At 43.5% G+C, this 19445-nt stretch overlaps 3 protein-coding genes across 4 annotated transcripts in view; 2 read left to right on the forward strand and 1 right to left on the reverse strand.

The window, feature by feature from the left end:
- The window catches only part of gse1b (Gse1 coiled-coil protein b), a 164662-nt gene extending 148449 nt beyond the window's left edge, over nt 1-16213 (forward strand). Inside the window, exons 5-18 of one of the 2 annotated variants that reach the window (XM_018667906.2) lie at nt 3278-3444; nt 3723-3923; nt 5456-5623; nt 5744-6108; nt 6480-6810; nt 7765-7797; nt 8339-8982; nt 9112-9224; nt 9346-9610; nt 10675-10788; nt 10987-11361; nt 11706-12068; nt 12664-12767; nt 13466-16213. In XM_018667906.2, the coding sequence (XP_018523422.1) occupies nt 3278-3444; nt 3723-3923; nt 5456-5623; nt 5744-6108; nt 6480-6810; nt 7765-7797; nt 8339-8982; nt 9112-9224; nt 9346-9610; nt 10675-10788; nt 10987-11361; nt 11706-12068; nt 12664-12767; nt 13466-13606 (3384 nt within the window). In that variant the 3' untranslated portion in view covers nt 13607-16213. The remainder of the gene's footprint in view (nt 1-3277; nt 3445-3722; nt 3924-5455; nt 5624-5743; nt 6109-6479; nt 6811-7764; nt 7798-8338; nt 8983-9111; nt 9225-9345; nt 9611-10674; nt 10789-10986; nt 11362-11705; nt 12069-12663; nt 12768-13465) is intronic. The other variant, XM_018667908.2, reaches the window with a different exon arrangement.
- LOC108877813 (cytochrome c oxidase subunit 4 isoform 1, mitochondrial) overlaps nt 1-19445 on the forward strand; it is an 89466-nt gene that overhangs the window by 62176 nt on the left and 7845 nt on the right. The window lies entirely within an intron of this gene.
- On the reverse strand, nt 15541-19098 carry gins2 (GINS complex subunit 2). Its single transcript, XM_018667910.2, has 5 exons — nt 18874-19098; nt 18439-18553; nt 17467-17566; nt 17181-17307; nt 15541-16981 (listed from the first exon to the last, which is right to left on the reverse strand). The coding sequence occupies exons 1-5, from the start codon at nt 18961-18963 to the stop codon at nt 16853-16855; spliced, it is 561 nt and encodes a 186-aa protein (XP_018523426.1). The 5' UTR covers nt 18964-19098; the 3' UTR covers nt 15541-16852.

Genomic DNA, 19445 nt, shown 5'->3' on the forward strand with positions numbered 1-19445 from the left:
ACTTTGCCTTCGTTATTCTTACCCTCCATGTCAACTATTATTATTCAGTTTTTATGCCCAGATTTCTTTTTGTTATGGTTGACATCCTGTGTTTTTCCATGTGACAGGAATTGGTGTTGAAAGAAAGTGTGAGGAACAATGATAAGGGGACACAACACAAACAGCCAGAAATTAAGATTTATGGACAAAAGGAGAGCCTGATAAAGGGAGGAGAAATACAGAGAAAATAGTTACATACAGAGGCAGCAGTTTGTTCACTGGATCCCCTGTAAAGCGTCCAAGAAAAGCTTGTCTGTTGCTGTGGTGTGCATATGTGTGTGTCCTGCTTTGTGTGTGTTAGAGGGGTTGATTAGTGTCTCTCTAGCAGAGATATGAGTCTGTCTTTCAGAAGGGGGGTGATGGGCAAGGCAGCGAAGGAGGGAGGGCTTGGTGCGTTGGCATTTTGCTTTAATGACTGCAGGAGTCTGCTCCCGCTGCTGCCTGTAATTGCTTTTTAATTGGCAATTTGGATTCATGGCTCCATCTGAGAGGCGTAAACGAGAGCTCTACAATGCGCGGGGTCTCCCACCCTCACTGGGGGTTACAGGGGCCTGGCTCACACAGAGGAAGATGGCTGTTAATGGACGTGTCTTTGAGTCTGAGTGCTTGTATTTGTGCTCTGCAGTGTGTATATGGCAGGCTTCTAGTGAATAGTGTGTGTTTGAGAATAGAAGGCTGTGTTTTTTGGCAGGATGAAAGGTCAAAATGGGACGGCTGGTTGGATGTGTAGGTGCCTGAGTGACTAAGGTGCCTCTCTAATGGGAATGAAAGGTTATGTCTTTGTGGCATGTGTGCTTTTTTCAAGGTTCTGACCTGTTACACCTACACCTTTACGTTTTTTTTTCTACAGACCTGCATTCACACATACATGCACAGACATACACAAACAGGGACTAAGCTTAGGAAAAAAGATGTGCATACAACATGGCAGGCATACGTACACATCATTATTTGCAAACAGGTTTCATTTATCATTGTACATATGAGAGGGATTTGCTGGCTTTCAATGATAGTATTACATATAAAAGCAGGAAGCAGAGGCAGCATCAGTCATATGCTTTGTTGTTTTACAAGCATATTTGTTCCATCCTCTTACGGGATTTCTGAGAAATTTATTGGCAAGGAACAGTTATTGGGTCTTAGCCATAATTATGAAACCATGCCCTTGTTGGACACAAACTCGGATTTGTTCATTTGATTCGTACCAACTACTGGTAATCATTTAAATACCAGATAGTCATCGTTCAATAGCGTCAAAATAAATTATAGCACATTTAAGTGATTTTATTTGCTAAGCAGGTTTTCGTGATATGATGTCATCAAAAGTAGTCAGTGGAGTGTAGTTCTAACAGTTACTTACATAGTTAGACCAATTTACACTTATATTAGAATTTTCTTAATGTGGCCATTCTGTGTTGTGGCAGCTTGATGAGTGTTAAAGGTTAAGTTTGGGCACAGACTGAGGCGAAAGTGTTATTTGAGCATAGTATAACAGGGTGCTGCTCGCTCTAGACACATAACACAACAACCATGTATAGATAAACACATGGGCCTGTAGCATCAGTTAATTTAGTCATGCAATGATGACAGCTTTGCTGACCTGTCACTTGGTTAACAAAGCTGTCATGAGTGTGATTATGACAACTGATTAATTGATGTGTGATAGAACGCAGTTCCTCCCATTTTTACTGGCATATAGTAATATGCTGGAATAAATGTGTAAATATCACAAGGGCTTTAAATAATAGTTGGACTTGCAGACAGCTACCTATCACTTTTTGATAGTGTTGGACAATAAGGCAGATAAAGAAAAAACACTGTAGAAAAAGAAGGAGCAAAGAGCAAACAGAGAGCCTGGCATCTTGCGGTTTGCATGCTACTATCTGATATTGACTTCTCTTGACATATATGAACCTCTTTTCCAGTTGGTTGCTGATTGGGAGGGAACATCCACCTTCTCCCTGTGCTCATAAAGCTTTGAAAGGATGGGGATGGAGTTGGGGGGTGGGGTGCGGGGGGGGTGGAGGTTTGAGGGAATAGAGTGCCTTACTGCTTAGTGAAGCGCAACAAACAACAAGGAGCAAACTACTGGAAAGTGGGAGGTCTAAGAAACAAAGGGGGATGTGGGGAGTCTAAACATTAGAGGCATTTAAGATTGGATGTCAGCGCATCAGTGTCAGTCTGGGTCAGTGGCTGCAGAGGAGGATGTGGAGGTAATGGCTCACTAAATAGGATTTGTTTTATCAGAGGCAGTAGTGAGAGAGAGGACAGTGCTGCTGTAAGGTCTCTCTCTAATCCCAGAGGTTAATTTAGTGGGGCAAGAAGTGCCCTCTCCTCTCTCTCATCTTTATGGCTTCATCTCTATCTTTCCTTTCTTCCCTCTTTCCATTCTCTCTAGTCATTCTCTTGCCAACTTCAGCTCCAAGTCTCGTTTTGCCACAGATGAGGTAACTGTTCCACCACTTCAGTGAAAATCCTCCTCAACTGTGTATCTATCTATAAACAATTTCCTCATTCAACCTACAAGGGTTGTAAATTTCCCAGTTCCACCATTGCATGTGTGGGGAGAGGGAAACCAAAGCTTGGAAAAAAAAGCACTCCCACTCCCACAGCAGGATGTCTTTGTAGCCCTGAAACGGTGTATGTGCCTGCTGAGCGCGCGTGTGTTTGTTGTGGGATCGGATAAGTGAGACCAGGCTTGCTGCCAAAGGGAGAGAGGGAGGTGAAAGAGAAGAAGGAAGAAAGAGAAACAGAGGTAGAGGGATGTTGCTGTTTGGACTTTGTTGTCTTCCCTGTAGATGTGAGTGTGCAAGTTATGTGCGCACACACACATACACACTTTGCCAAGATCAAAGTCATCATCTAGTACTGCTGTTGTACATCTACCATTACCACATTCTCATCGATCATAAAGATGACATCTCTTGTTTACAATTAGAGGAAAAACAGTCAGGCAGTGTTTCTTTTGCTTCCTCCATTTTACCATATATTTCCCTCAGAGAAATGTTGATCCATCTATTTTTACAGGGGAAGTGGTGTGTGTGAGAAAGTGGATAAAAGCGCCGGAGGTTGGAAGAGAGAGTGAGGGAGGCTGCTGCACCACAAACAGGCCTATTCTCTCCCCCCATCCCTGTCTCTCCCCCCTCTCACAGGATGGGCTCCATGAGTAATGACAACCGTGACGGTCACAGGTCCTCACGAACAATGACTAAGACTCTCTCTCTGCATCTCTCTTCAGGCAGACTCGGGGCCTCGTGGGGCCAGCAGGGAACGTTTGGGTGCAGAGGGGACCCTCCCCCAGGAAAAAGGTGGCCCCTCAGTCCCTGCTCACCTCCTGGGAAACCCCTATGCCTTTGGTCTCACCCCCGGCGCTGTCATGCAGGATTCACGTTTCCAGCCCCTCAAGTGAGTCACACACTGCTCTGCCTTTTTCTCTGGATTTGCAGAGTTTACACCTTTTCAATTCAAAATGAAGTGTGCACACGCACAAGTGTATAATCAATAATTTATAGGTAAATTACACTTACTTGGATAAGCAGCCACAATAAACATTTGTCTTGTTGATTGATGCTGAGAAACAAATAGAATTTACACAGCATCTTAGTGAAAACCAATACATTTTCACCACAGTGAACACATACAAATCAAAGTAATCATGGCTTTTCTCTGTTTTGTCCCTTCAGTCTGCCCCGACAGTTGCCTAATGCAGTTCCCCCTGGTCCTGTACCAGAAGAGTATCTCCGTGGTTTCCGGCCCTATGCCACGACTGAGGATGCCCTCCGCATGCCCTCTTTGCCCTTGGGCCTGGACCCTGCCACTGCGGCTGCCGCAGCTGCCTACTATCACCCCAGCTACCTACCCCACCCCTCCTTCACACCATACAGGTAAGCCTCTACATTAATTTGTTTTGTTGACTTGGCACCCATTTCCCCTGAGAGCAAATTGTGCAAACCAGCGCATATGACTGAACTAAGTATTTGTACTGCTCAGACTCAGCAGTAAACGCATTAGTGTACTGCTGACCTTGAATTCATGTTCCCAGAGGTAAAATATTCTGTTGATGTTCTTTATTTGTATATTTATTAAACTGGGGGAGAGATTTTATTGAGTATAAGAGAGCTAAAGTGTGAGACGTGACTAAGACAGATGGCAGCACAAATAAAAGCATCAGGTTCCAGGTAAACTAAAGGCAAAGTAACAGAATACAGATAACTGGGACAAATTAACTGAACTTGCAGTATCAGTATGAACAATAAGAAAGTCGGTTAATGTCAGAGAGTAATAGTTAAAACAATTACATTGCAGCACTGAGCACTGGGATATCCCCTTGCAGAGTTCACCATATTGGATGCAGTGTGTTCTGAATGAAAGCTCTATGTACTGTATCATCTGATAGGCTGCTGCTAAGAAGCTTCTGTTTGAAAATACCCTGGTCAGCTGAATCAAAATTCTTTCAAGAGATTTGTTTTAAAAAATAAATATACATCACTCTTTTTTGCCGCAGGCTGCAGTAATGTCATTTACAACCTTCAGAGCTGCTGTAATGATGCTTTGCTGCTGTACTGCAGTGAGATACGTCATAAAACAAGGAAAAGCACTGCATTTATTTGACAGTTTTCCAAAATGTCTATAGGTCCATAGTATTGTTTGTTTAACTGTACTGTGAAACAAGCAAAATACGGTTCAAGTTTGGTTATATCCATTCATAAAATTTGAACATTCAAAAGAAAACCAAAATTGGTTTTGTTAACTCTGTACATTTGGAGCTTGTTCATGCATGCTTTTTTAGAAATCAGCATAAAACACTTCCTGAACTCTTAATACATCTAAAATAAGATGTATCCTGATAAGGAGAACACATTTTTTATAGAAGCAGCATGGTAATCATATAGAGATAGAAAGATCATAGAGAAAACACCAGCTGTAGAAATGTTGTGTGCAGTATTTGTTAAAAATGTGTACTGTGTATCATCATATGGAGTGGTGTGTGTGTGTGTGTGTGTGTCTGTCTGTGTTGCTTGCCCTGCTTGCTTTGGGCTATCACACAGGCTGCGTGCCCCTGGTCTGTCAACCCAGCAAGATCAGAGGACTGCAGCACCCATCACACACTGCGCTGTAATGGATTTAATGAGGGGATGAGCAGTGGATGTCACACACACAGACACATGCAAAAACACACAGTTGTGCATCAACACAGCACAGTCTCTTGCTAGCTGCTGCGTGGTGATTGAGGTTAGCTGACAGCCACTGCTGCTTTCTTGAAAGATGGAAGACCCTGTGATGTCGCTTCTTTGGGAGATGGAGGCACACAGGTTAATGAAAGTGAACGCTGCACTGTCACACGGGGAGACTGACTTCTTCTCTTTCTCTCTTTTCTGTTTTTTTTTTTTTTTTTATTGCAATCCTTATCTCCCAGGATGGATGACCCATTCTGCCTCTCTGCTTTGAGGTCACCTTTCTATCCGCTGCCAGCAGGGGGAGCTTTACCCCCCATCCATCCCTCTGCTGTTCACATGCACCTACCAGGGGTCCGCTACCCTGGAGATTTCACACACCCTTCACTGTCAGCACTGCAGTCTGAGAGGTAAAGGCCCCTTAACTTATGCACACATGAACATGTACAAAATATCAGCCATGATTATGAATTGTCATGCAACTTCCATCCTCATGCTGTTCCTGTTTCCCTGTCCACTGCGCTTTTCAGGCTTCAGCTGGAGGATGAGCTGCGGCAGAGAGAGAGGGAGCGTGAACGAGAACGCGAGCGCGAGAAGGAGAGGGAGCGCGAGGCGGAGAGGGAGAAGGAGCGGGAGAGGGAGCGAGAGAGGGAGAGGGAACGGGAGAAGGAGCTGGAGAGGGAGAGAGAGCGCGAACGAGAGAGGGAGCGCGAGAGGGAACGGGAGAAGGAGAGAGAAAGGGAGAAAGAACTGGAGAGACAGAAGGAGAGAGCACTGAGGGAGAAGGAGCTGCAGGCATCCAAGGCCATGGAGAGCCACTATCTGGCTGAGCTCCATGCCATAAGGGGACAGGAGGACCGAACCAAGCCTGAGAGACTCACCCCTAATCGGGCTGGTATGTGTCCATGCTTCCCCTGTAGCCTCTGTAAGCTACAGTCATACTGCTTGTAAACACTTGTCTCTATAAACACTTTGTACCAACTACAGCTGAAACAGTTAGTTGATTAACAGATTAGTTGATTAGAAGAGAATGATTGTGATCAGTTAATCATTTAAGGAATCTTTTAACCTTTTTTGCTTAAAAAGTTGCTCAAATGTGGAAATTTGTTGGTTTTCTTACTCTCTTATCGCTCTTATCAACACTCATGATTGTGATATTTTTCACAACGTTTCATTCATCATTTTACGTAACAAATGATTCATTATATTATTTATGAATTGAGAAATGTATCATCAAATGAAAATAAATTGTTTTCCTCCCTGAAGATAAAACCAAAGAGCCAGCCCTTCCAGCTCCCAAACCAGTCCCGCCAGGACTCCACTCTTCAATGGTTCAATCACATCATCCTGTCCCCGGTCTAATCCCAGGCCACGGTCTCTACATGGGTCCCAGCACTGTGGGGACTGGGCTCCCAGCCTCAATGATTGCCCAGAGGACCAACGAGGAGGAGAGGTGGTTGGCGCGGCAACGCAAGCTGCGTCAGGAGAAAGAGGATCGTCAGTACCAGGTGTCTGAATTCCGTCAGCAGGTTCTGGAGCAGCACTTGGATTTGGGCCGGCCGGCTGACACACCAGATCACAGGACAGACTCACACAGGTGAGACAACACTCACTAAGCTAAACTCGTTGTCGTCCAGCCCTGCAGACAGAAATGTGCATATATCTCAAACCTACTTGGATTTTTTAACCACATGCCATGGAAATATTTATTTCCACATAACTTGGCGATTGCAGAGTTGTGTTGCTCGTATTATCTGATAAAGACCAGTAGCTCTGTGACACCAAAGTGCATGCACGATTTCAGCGTACACATTATTTCTGGGGTATTTGGCTTGGTGTTTGGCTGTGTGTCTCTGCTAGCCTGATAGGGACAGTTGTGCCTGTGTTTTGAAGCCTCGGAAGGCTGGCAGGCTTTAGAAGTTTGTTTTCAGGCAGGGCTGGAAAAAAGATAAACCCTGTCAGAAGCATCACGTCTACTCTATTTCTGTCCATGCTACCTTCCAGGCCTTACATGTAGGAAAACACACGGCTATGTTTAGGTGTTGATGTTGGGCCCTGATGACCGCTGTTCTGTGAGAATTGGGTAGGGGTTTCAAACAGGCAGTGAGCAGGATGGCTAAGATACACAAAGGCTAATTCTTGGCTAATCCTCTCAACCTTGCACAGCATAAGCCCCCTACTTACCCTCCTTTGTTACTGTGCCTGTGTTTGTGTTGTGTTGTGTGTGATTTAGAAGTGAGGTTGTGGTTAATGCTGATGCTGGTAGGACAGGAGTGACACACACACACACACATTAGCTATCAGTAACCTTACGGTATTATCGCAGAATCACAGCTCACAGGCTGCAGATTGCGGATAACACACACATTTACTCACTCACACTCGCACACACACACAAATGCAAACACAAACAGGAGGCATAGATAATTTGACTGGTCATGCAGAGTGCACTCCTGCCAGGTTTAATTTGGAAAGACGCTCGAGACAGTATCCATCAGCCATCTGCCTTTCTTCCTTCCTCACTTTTGCTGTTTCTTTTCCTCTTTTTCAGGTCTTCATTTTCACCCTTGTCATCCCATCACATGTATGTATTCTTCTTCTCTCTCTGATATCATTAAGTGGGATTCCCTTTGAAACAATCCATCGTTCTCTTTACCCTTTCTATGTCAGTCCTTTTCTTTTCTGCCTTCCTGTCTGTCAGGAAAAGATTTCTCCTGGCCTCTTCCTTAGTAGACTGCTCTCTGAACTTGCTCTCTCCCTGTGTGTGTGTGTGTGTGTGTGTGTGCGTGTGTGTATGTATGTGCGCACGCATGCCACACTTCAAGGGCCTAACAGATCAAAAACAGGCCTGTATATCTGGAGGACAGTGTATGCCTTGGCCACATCCTCACTCTGCTTTGGGCTACTCTGTCTGGGCTTGATAACACTGCTTTGCACAGAGACACAAACCCACAGACATACTGACAGGGATGACAGGAAATAGGCAAGGCGTATGAGCATTGTTGTGTGTCTCTGCGTAGCATGTGTGATTGGGAAACACTATTTCTCAATTTTAGAAGCAATATGGGTGTTGTATTGTATGTCTAAAAGATATGCATGATCCCTGGTCCATTGTATCTCCACAGATCCATAACAAATCACCATGAACCAGGAAGCCGGGACCTCCACCCTCACTTAGGCGCCCCTCCACCCCTCATCTCCCCAAAACCTCCACAGCCGCCACGCGAACATCACCCTCCACCTCCCACCACCCTGTGGAACCCTGCATCTCTCATAGAGACAACCTCAGAGTCCAGGCGCAACCACGAGCCCTCAGGGATGGGACACTATGAGCTCAGTCGGCTGCCTCCGGGGCCCTCCAAATATGAGGATGGAGCCCGAAGGAGAGATGGGGGAGCAATGGAAAAGTATCCCCCGCTGAGAGGTCCTCCTGGCCTGACGGAGCCCAGCACATTCCTCGCTGATCTGGAGAAATCCACCCAGTCCTTCTTCAGTCAGCAGAGATCATCGCTGTCCCTGTCCAGCCAGTATGAACTGGAGGGAGCCGTGAAAAGCAACGCTGGCCTGAAGAGCCTCCAGGGGCACCCAGGGCACAGTAGACATGGGCAGGGGCTGGGAATGATCACTGGGCCAGGGATGGGACAGGTAGCTACACTGGGGATGGGCCCGGACACAATGCTGATCTATGATGAGTACCTTCAGCAGCACCGAAAGCCTGTCAGCAAGCTGGACCTGGAGGAGAAGAGGAGAAGGGAGGCCAGGGAAAAAGGTACTACATAACCTGCACTCTCACATGCCTGAAAAATCATAGACCATATGTTGTTTTATGTAACAAGATGACTTTTCTAGAAGATTTAAAAAAGTGGGATATCAGTGGTGACCTCTGTGTTTTCTGCAGGTTACTACTATGAGCTGGATGACTCTTATGATGAGAGCGACGAGGAGGAGGTGAGAGCCCATCTCAGGAGAGTAGCAGAGCAGCCCCCTCTCAAACTGGATGACTCCACAGAGGTAAAACACCAGCCAGTACATGCGTTTTCTGTGCTTCCCCGTGATGGAAGCACAAACAGGCACTCATGATAAAACACTGCAGTGAGATTTTTTTTTTTTTTTTTTTTGCCTCTCTGCACAGAAATTGGACTTCCTGGGAGTGTTTGGCCTGACCACGGTGGGCCGGCGGGATGAGCTGGTGCAGCAAAAGAGAAGGAAGAGGAGGAGGATGCTCAGGGAGCGCAGCCCCTCACCACCTGCCTTGCAGTCAAAACGCACTCCCCCTCCTCCTCAGCTCAGCACGCGCTTCACCCCTGAGGAGATGGACCGAGCGCCAGAGCTGGAGGATAAGAAGCGGTTCCTCACCATGTTCAGACTGTCCCATGTCACTGTGCAGCAGAGAAGAGGTAAGGAAAGATATAGTAATGCACAGGTTAAACCCAATCTATGGAGCAGGTAGTCCATCCCACATTTTTAACTTCCTCATGTTTGAAGCCGCTGTAAAAGGCCTTGGTAAATATGTATGGGTGATTCTGTTACAGTTACTCTAAATGCTTACCAACCATTTAGTTTAATTATGTTTCAAGAACTACATTAATTAGTGTAAGAATTAACTGTGCGTAACAATGCCTCTTAGCTATTCTTAGTTAAATAAACCATGGCTTCCCTATTGTTTAAGTAAAGAATTGGGGTGCACAGGAAGCTAACTCCATTGACTTGGGAGGGAAATAGTTTTTTATTGATGAATAGTTAAAATAATTTGACTTGAACATTAAGGTAGAGCAGAGCAGAACAGTGCTTCAGCAAGGTAGTTAGAAACCACTACATCACAGAGGTGATCCAGTGCCCTTTATGTGCAATACAAACATGCCTGTTCATTGCTCATATTATGGCTCTTCCTCTCAACGTTTTCATTTCTGCAGAGAAAAAAAGACTGATTGTATGTTAATTTAGCTTTTAGAAAGCAGCAATCACCCTTATGGCAGCTTTGCAGCTTGCTGATGCGTCACTTCAGCTCAGCCCCGCCTGCTCCACATGCACTACGTTCTCATTAACATGTTGACTCAAGCCTTGAAAGAAACCATAAAGGGATCACACAATGCAGCATGTATTAAACAATGTATGCATAATGTAACACTTTACACTGCCCTAGTTTGAAAGGTGGACTTGTGTCAAGGTTCTGTTTGTACACAGTTGCAGTGATATACACACACACACATGTACTGATGAGGAAATGGGAGTGGCAGCATTGGGATTACAGTTATCCTAGTGCAATCCTCTTGATTTACTGTTTGCTGCCTACAGATGGCAGCGCGCAGTCTCCCACGCTGTAGAGTTACAGTCTTACACACTCACACACACAACTAGAAAAAATAAGTGCTTATGAAATTGTGAATAATATATGAATAATACATATAGAAAGCACTAATGCTACAAAGGTTTAAATGTTATACCTTTTCCTTCTCTTTAGATAATGAAAGGGTGGTGGAGTTGCTTCAGGCCATTAAAGAAAAGAGCGTAACCTTGGATACCATCAGGCATGCCCCTCATCCGCTGTGTAAGAGCCCTTCAGCACAGCTCTCTGGTGAGACACATACTAATGAACATAAACTTGCACTTTTGCATCCCTGAAGTATCAAGTTTATATGGTGTTATTCATTTGTGTAATGTATTAAGATGAGCGATGTATCTAAAATAACTACAATTTCTAACTGCAACGTTCCCTCTGTAGTAATGTGGATCTCGACCTCATCATGATTAACACATGTTCAAATGATTGCAGATTCTGCATTTTCCCAACCTCCCTCTGAATCAGAGGACCACCACAATGTCAGACCACATAGCCCCTCCTCACATTGCCCAGTGTCCCCGAATGGCCATCCAAAACCCCTTGGGGACACATTAAGACCAAAGGAGCCCCCTTCTCCAGCTGTCTACCCAGACAAGGCTAGGGGGCCCAGTGAAGGACCGATCTCTAAGAGGAGCTCCAGTCTGCTGAACAGCTTGCGGCCCCCACTACCCCTTCAGGCTAAAGAGGGCCTTCACAGCGTCAATGGACGCACCAAACCTTGGGACAACTTCACCCCGGAGGAATTTGCCCAGCAGTTCCATGAATCTGTGCTTCAGTCCACTCAGAAGGCTCTGCAGAAACACAAAGGTAAGCCTCGCGAGCACAGTCATTGACATAACTTTGCAAAGGACAGTGATAATACTGAGGTACAACCTACAGCTTTGCTAGGATCAGCTTCGCTGTAGTGTTGAGGCACAACACTAAATAAACAGCAGAATATGTGCTCTGATTTCTCTGTAAAAACAAGCAAAACACAAAGAGAATTTTCTTACATGTTTGAATTTAAATTTAGACCTGCAGCCAACAATTAGCCTCAAGCTAGACCCAGCAAATGTTTGTAAATGTTTTGTTATCTCTTGATTGACTAATTCAGTTCAATTGTCACTATTAAATATGACAATCCCTTCTTTCTCTCCCTTCATGTCCTTTAGGTGGAGCCACAGGGATGTCGGAGTCGTCCCACCTCCAGGAGTCCTCTGTTCACTACAACATTCCAGAGCTTCAGAGCGCCCCTGGTCGACCACCGCAGCCACACTCGCAGTCTCACTCGCAGTCTCACTCGCAGTCTCACTCGAATGCACATTCATTTCCCCATCCGCTCTCACACACTCACCCTCAGCCCAATGGGCAGCACTTCTCAGCACCGCCACTCCGGGAGACCTCAGGGACGAGAGAGGACCTGTCTGGTCCAGAGGACTCTGAGGAGGAAGAGGATGAGGAGGAGGAGGAGGGTCCTACTTCCAAGTGGCAGGGGATCGAATCTATATTTGAAGCTTATCAGGAATATGTTGAGGGTAGGTTTTCTGCATACAACACACTCACACAGCTCATTGTACAGTTTCATGTTAGTGTTATTCCTTGAATCAATTGAATTTTTTGTACAGGATATTTCATACACATTAGTGTGATATTAGCAGCTTTATTGGTGACTGTCAAACTGATAAGACAGTACAAATATATACAGTAAAAACACCCTGAGACTAAAACCAAAAAATGATAAAATTGAATTCATTAAAAAAATTATAGAACAGATATATCTCAATGCCAAAGAAGCTGTTGTAGCATTCTCTTGTCACTAGAGGGTGGTATTCATCCTTCCTACACACAAATCAGTGCTATGCTAATACAGCACATGTGTAAACAGGATTTGTACTAGAAATTCAGTTAAAATCTAAACAGTCCCAGTGTTTTCCATCACACCATTTCACCTACATGAAGATGTGTTTCTGTAGTTGCTTGAGGTAGATTAACCTTGTAGCATCTGCTGTGTAGATAGCACATGGTCTGCTGCTTAGAAGTCGGTGTTGACTGACCTTGTGCTTACGTTGTTCTCTAATCCCAACTCTGTCTTTTTGTTTTTCCCTATATTCTCTCTGATTTGTCCTGTAGAGCAAAGTTTGGAGCGACAAGTGCTGCAGAGCCAGTGTCGAAGACTAGAAGCTCAGAACTACAACCTCAGTCTGACTGCTGAGCAGCTGTCTCATAGCATGGGGGTAAGACACGCATGCATGCGCACATGCACACACGCACACACACACACACACCTCTGTCAGTTAGTCTGTGAGTTCATGAATTGTGTAATAAATACACAAATAAATATATAAAATAGCTTAAAAACAAACTGGAAATTACTGAAGGAACTTGATCACAGTGACACAGACAGTTGCACTGGCAAGTCATTAATTTGAATGTGGAAGAGGAGCAGTCTTAATAATCATGACAATACATGTACTATTCCAAATACAAATATTTTTGGTAATGGAGGTCAGTGCTCTGCATGGTTTTATAAAAGCGAGAAAATACTTCATATGGCTTCATACAGGAGCAAGTGAACCCTGACATCCAAGAATTTTCCTTGAGATATTTTTATAATCCAAACTGAGAATGTTCTAATTAAATTCCCTCACCTTAACAAGAGGTACTGGGTTACTGATGTATGAAGCAGAATGAACCCAACTACCTGTGTAAGCTCAGAACTGGAGGCTTTCCCTCTTGAATAAATGCTAAAATATTTCATACAGTTCAGGCAGAAATACAAAATCATGCTATTTATTATTCTCACATTGAAGCTTCTCCTTTATTTTTAAGATGTTCTGTTATCATGTCATATAACTGAAATGACATCCATGTTGTTGTAATTTCTTTGTAATCTTATATTTTGTTTTCCCACTCTGTTACTCTGGTTGTGTAGGAGCTGATGTCCCAGAGACAGAAGCTGGCAGTGGAAAGGGAGAAGTTACAAGCAGAGCTGGAGCACTTCAGGAAGTGTTTGACGCTGCCACAAACACACTGGCCCAGAGGCGGCCATTATAAGGGCTACCCTCCCAGGTGACCCCAACATGCCGACCTGACGGCCCCCAGGCTCCGGCCACCTCCCTTTTCAGACTGACACCCAGAGTTTATTTTTCATGGCCTGGTCCACATGGCTCCACAGAGGAGAATATTTGGCTGGCTAGATAAGATGAATGAATGAATGGATGAATGTGTGGGAGAAAGGACCATTCAGTGAAGGACAGGCAGTCTTTGGCTTGTGGCCAGCCAGGGACTGTGCCACAAGCCACTAAGGTGTGCCAATGTAGCCAACCCCCACCCCCACCCCCCGAGATCAGCCCAAGTATAGGGCAGGAGTACCTGAAGATCAACACAAACACACACATGCACCTGCTTTTCACACACTCTTCAGTCCCCTGCTGCTCTATTGTTCGGTCCCTGCATCCCTCACCGCCACATCTACACAGACAATCCTGCCAATGAGGGAGCAGCTACCCCAGGAGGGGTGCCGTCAAGAGACTTGAATGCTCCAAATCTCCAAACAAAGGCTTCTGGCCAGTGGGGACTGATTTTTATCACAGTGGCCACATGAGCTTTTGAACTGGAAATGCACTTAAGAATAAAAGCTGAAGAACTACCTGGTGGTACTGTGTTACAACAAATAACTGTTCAAATTAGGGAAGAACTTAGAAAATGCACATTTTTTTGGAAAGAATTAAGGAAAAGTTTTATTTCGAAATAGAAAATTTGAGAATAAGAATTTTAAAAGGTGCTTCAGCCTTGTATTGTATATAATATGAAGACTTAAAAGAATTTTGTATGTTTTTATTACTTTAATCATTGTTCTTTTAAAAGAAAAAGCCTGCCATTTTTATATGTTTATGCTTTTTGGGTTGGAAAAGAAAGCCTTGCTTTTAGTGTTTGTACTGCTGCTGGCCAGAACAGCTTGATTTGAGACATTTAACAGAGTGAGAGAAAACAGGATCCACTCCTCCTCTTACTCTTTCCTGGCACCGTGCAGCTGAGACCCAGCCACGGCCATCTCACCTGGCCTCTGAGCTCAGCAAAGCTTACTCAGTGGTCCTGAGACATGGCACCTGCCCTCTCACCCCCCCTCCCTGTTTTAATGCCCATTTCAACAGCAACACCAGTCGGCTTCACTGCTGCTGGCATGACTAGTTAGCTTGTGACATTCTCATGCAAAAACCAGTTGAGATCCATTTAGGTTTTTTTTGTTTGTTTGTTCTTTTTTTTATTTGGGTCACTTGACTTTCTTAATAATTTTGTAAAGACATGAAGTGTCTCTTAAACAGCCAGATGATGAAACTGGTTCTTGATGCTTTATCCTACCATTGGACCTTCATCTCACTTTGCATGACATTCTACAGCATTGGAGTCAAACAGTAATGACAGTTTGCATAACGTTACGCCTTACAAGAGCAGGCCCTTAACAGCAGTCATGAGAGGACACCCGTGCCAAAAAAAGAAACAAACACAACAGTAGCATTTTGGATTCTTGATTTTAAATTGAGTTGCGATTAGGTAGCCAAATATTCAAACCAGAATGGCCATCTTCCACTGCTGAATACCTTTGACCCCCACACTCATCTCCCTCCTTGCATTTCCTCATTTTTAGGACCCTTGCTATCCAAAGTTGCCAACATGTTATAAATAGACTGGAAATCACACATTAAGTCAATTCAAACTGGGCATTTTTAGTGAAAAGAAAATCAGAAAGGTTTGCTTTACCTGGCCTCGTACCTGTTTACAAACTGTCTGCTCTCGTCCTCCTCGTCAGCTCTGCTCTGAGATTCTGCCAGTTTTACACTGACTTTCTTCCCAATAACTCATGCTGCCTCAGCCTTATGGTTGTATGTGCGATTGGAGACCCTAAAGGCCATCCACATGGTCTTTGTATTGAATTTAAATGTTAAGTTATGGTGGTGGAATAAGAGTGACTTCAGTATTTCAAAATAGAAGAAAAAAAAAATTAGGTGAAAATGTGCAGAAAGTTAATTTATTAATAAAGACGGAAGCACAACTACCCCATGTATAGGACTTACAAGTGCCTCAGGAATTTGGGAGCATGTGAATGATTTTCAGTCCACAAGATGGACATTCTCCACGTAACATCAGAGATTAGGGCCTTTACATTTTACATTGAAGTCTCTGTACTGTACGTCCCAGTCCTGACAGATATGTGCAAGAGAACGGGCACAGAATTCCTTTATCTAAAATCATCTCCAACAAATAATTTAATCACAAGATCTTTTTCTTTAACGAGGCCTGAGCCAGTCCAGAGGGACACAGTGTAGTCCATCATCTTTTATTTTTTTTACAGAGTAGAAAAGAGCCAAGTGTGCAACCTGTCAGCTAAGGAGGGAGCACGCATGCTGAGGGAAGCTGCCAATGAGCTGGGGAGGAAGGTGTAGTACAGTAAGCCCCCTTACCCAGCATCCCTGTGTCTCCAACCCACGCACGCCCATGCAATAGCCCCATTACTCAGTGGAGGATGTCTAGATGCTGTGAAATCCTGTTTTTAAAATGTACTTGTTTGAATTCATTGTAATGTAATATATTCTTTGTTGAATGTAGTAATTAGGTATTTATGAATATATGGCTGTGATTTCAGACAAAAAAGAAAATAAAATATTTCAAAAATGTTAAATACTAATCTTTGTCTGTTTGTGGATGCTGGTACAGTAGGTAGACATTTTCACAGAAAACTAAAATCAGAAATGTACTGTAATTTAGGCTTTAGGAATAGTTCTGCTGTTGCTGTTACTGTACTATGGCTCCTCGTGGCTACTATTTATTTAGGATGTGTCTACTTCGCTCGCAAATCTTGAACCTGCTAAACTGCATTCCTCCAGAACATTTTTAAAAATTCAGAGGAAGTATTACACAAAGAAAATGACGACAAATACACACAATGAAAAATCAAACACTGTAGGAGAAATGCCAAAAATTACACTTACTACACACTAATAAATTTTTTTGTCACATATTGAAACATACAAATGCATGGAGACTTTTTAAACTACTGTGAGCATCCTAAATGAAAGTAAGTATGCACATTGCAAACAGCAGCTGCATTTAAAGCTTCCATACAGATTAAGACGTCCCCCACGAGAGAAGTATAATCCCTTAAAAAGGCTGAGTAAAACTCTTCTGCTTTCTTCAGTTTCTTTTCAGTAATGAGGAAGTTACTCAGTAAATACACACCTCAGTCCAAGGCTTTATCCCCAGCTCTCCCAAATTCTTGGGACAAGATCCAAACCTGTTCAGCAGGCCTTGATCTAGCGAATTAATAGTCCGCAAATTGTCCTTTACTGGAACCAGGCTGCAGATTGGACCGGAGTTTGTACATGCAGTTGAGAGAGTCAAGGAGAAAGGTTCGAATGGTGTTGATCTCCATCAGAGTCAGGTTGTCCAGCTACAGACGAGAGAAGGTGAGAGTGAGGCGGGAGACGTACTTGTTTCTGGACCTATCATCCCAAACTAATACTTTTTTTTTTTTTTTGCTCTCACAGTGGGGTGAGAAAACCAGAAAATATTCACATTCACATAACTTGTCATACTGTAGTTTGTTTAAGTAAAAGGTACAGTGTGAGATTCCTAGTGATCGGTTTTACCGTGGCATGAGCCTCCTGCTGACTGATGAAGCTGTCAGCGGACAGGCGGAGTTTAGCGATACGTGTGTCCCAGATGTCTTTGACCAGTGTGCGGATCTCGTCTGCTTTAGGAATATTGTCTGATGCGCTACAGAAACACACAAACCATCGTGTGAGGTAGGGTGCCAAATACACAGATGATAAGGGAGCATTTCTACAAACTGTTTAATTACTTTGAACACCATGAGAACAATAAGATGGTAGGCCCTGTTTCCGCATGGGGATAACAAAAGTTCAGAAGACTCACTGGTTCAGTAGCAGTTTGGTCAGCTCCATGTAGTAAGGGCTGGGAACAGGCGTAAAGGTGTTCTCTTTCCTCTCAAGCTCTCGCATCTCCTCCAGTTTCTCTGTGCATTGAAACATAGCATCAACAGCAGGCAGTTGTTTAGTAAAAACAAGTTGCCAGACGAAGGAACTCTATGTATGTCAATAAATGAATATTGTGCCAAGGATTTTCAGGCTCTCTTTCTGCATTGCTGACCTTTGACTTGTCAAGGAGAGGTGATCTAGGAAAAACAATCTTAATCTTCTATATTTTTCTTACTGTCAACAAATCTCATGAAATGATCAAAATCATCAGTGAAAACTAACTACTAACAAATATTTCTTGTGCAGCCAAAGATGAAAACAATTTAAAATCAACAGTAGGTTGGAGTAATTCCACTTTTGTCTTCTCATCAGATTTATTTACAGTAAAAATACATAGAATAACACCACCCCCATCCTTTAAGCTTATAAAGCTACCAGCTCCACATTCAGTTATCCAACAACTCAAAAACATCTAAAGTGTGGTAGTGAACAACACACTGTTTAAATGAAATAATAACAATATGAATTATTATGATTGATAAGTCTATTCACTATGTCTGGACAGCTGATGCATTTAAAAGTTGCTGAGAGGGAAAATAAAATTTACCCTCTTAATTCCAGACCACAAGTGATGATAAAAATACAAATTAACATAGTGTGGTAAAGAAAAAAAAAAACACACAAAAACACTAGAACAAGCTGATACACAAACTGGATCCTGTGGAGAAAAGACTTAAAATTTTAAAAGATTATAAAGGTCTGAGGGGAGAATTAGACTTTAACAGGATAACTGGCTCTGAGTTTAAGTTAGCAGGGATCCTCTAACCGTAAAAAGATATTTAACCCATCTGTAAACCATCTGAGAACATGTCACCTGCTGCATGGACTGTATACAGGTGCAGTTACTTACCAACGTCCATCCACTCAGGAGGAACAATTCTACATTTCTGTCTCTGCTTCAAGTTAAGAGCCAGCCACACAGGGACATCAACTGGCAGTCCAGGGTTGAAGGGACCCAGGTCGCCCTGAGGACAAACAAAACAGAGGTTTTATTATGAAACGTTGCAGTTCACACACACAAGCATCTGACTCCATATTCATTAGTGTACGGAGTTAAACAGCAACGTTGCGTGCAGATAACTTGATGTGTGATTCGGCTAAATGTATTAACTTGACACTAACGCTACGACACTCTTACAGTATGCAGTAACGTTGATGTAAAAACACGAATTTCCACTTTATGACGAGGCATCGTAAGACGGTATTGCTTAGTATGCTACCGTCTACGGCCGACTGTGGTAACCGTGTAAAATAACGTCTCAACAAACACAACTGCTTTACATACCCCGATCAAATAGATCTTGTCCAGACTGAAATTTGGAATAATCTTCACCGTCTCTTTCTCGGCGAGGAACTCGACCTCGGAAGGATCCATATTTGTTTGTTATGTTTAATTTAAAAATAACTACTCTCTCATTCACGCTGCAAAATATTCCCGCGCTGCGAGCTACACAAATCTACAAGGAAGACAAGGAGAAGACAAACTCGTCATCAACAGGAAGTCAGATATAGCGAAGTGAGCACCGTGTTCCGCTTTGTACACTTTTACAATTGATTTGTGTCTCCGAGTATGTAATTCCGGACACCTGGTGTATCTAAATCTGTAGAGAAATTGTAGTTTGAAGGTTGTTCACTGGCGCCTCCGGGACCGTTGACGACACTGTCCATTCCTTAAGTTTTTTTTTTTTTTTTTGCTTTGCCTGACCCGGAATGAGGAAGTGGATCATTTGACAGTAAAAACAGTTGCAGGTAAGTGCCGCCAGGTGGCAGAATTTACCAAGCGATGAAGAGGAGGAGACTGTTGAACAGTAATATCTCTGTGAGGATTTTATCTGCCATCTCTGCACTTGTGACATC

The sequence above is a fragment of the Lates calcarifer genome, linkage group LG2, assembly GCF_001640805.2.
Source record: "Lates calcarifer isolate ASB-BC8 linkage group LG2, TLL_Latcal_v3, whole genome shotgun sequence".
Taxonomy (NCBI): Eukaryota; Metazoa; Chordata; class Actinopteri; family Centropomidae; genus Lates; species Lates calcarifer.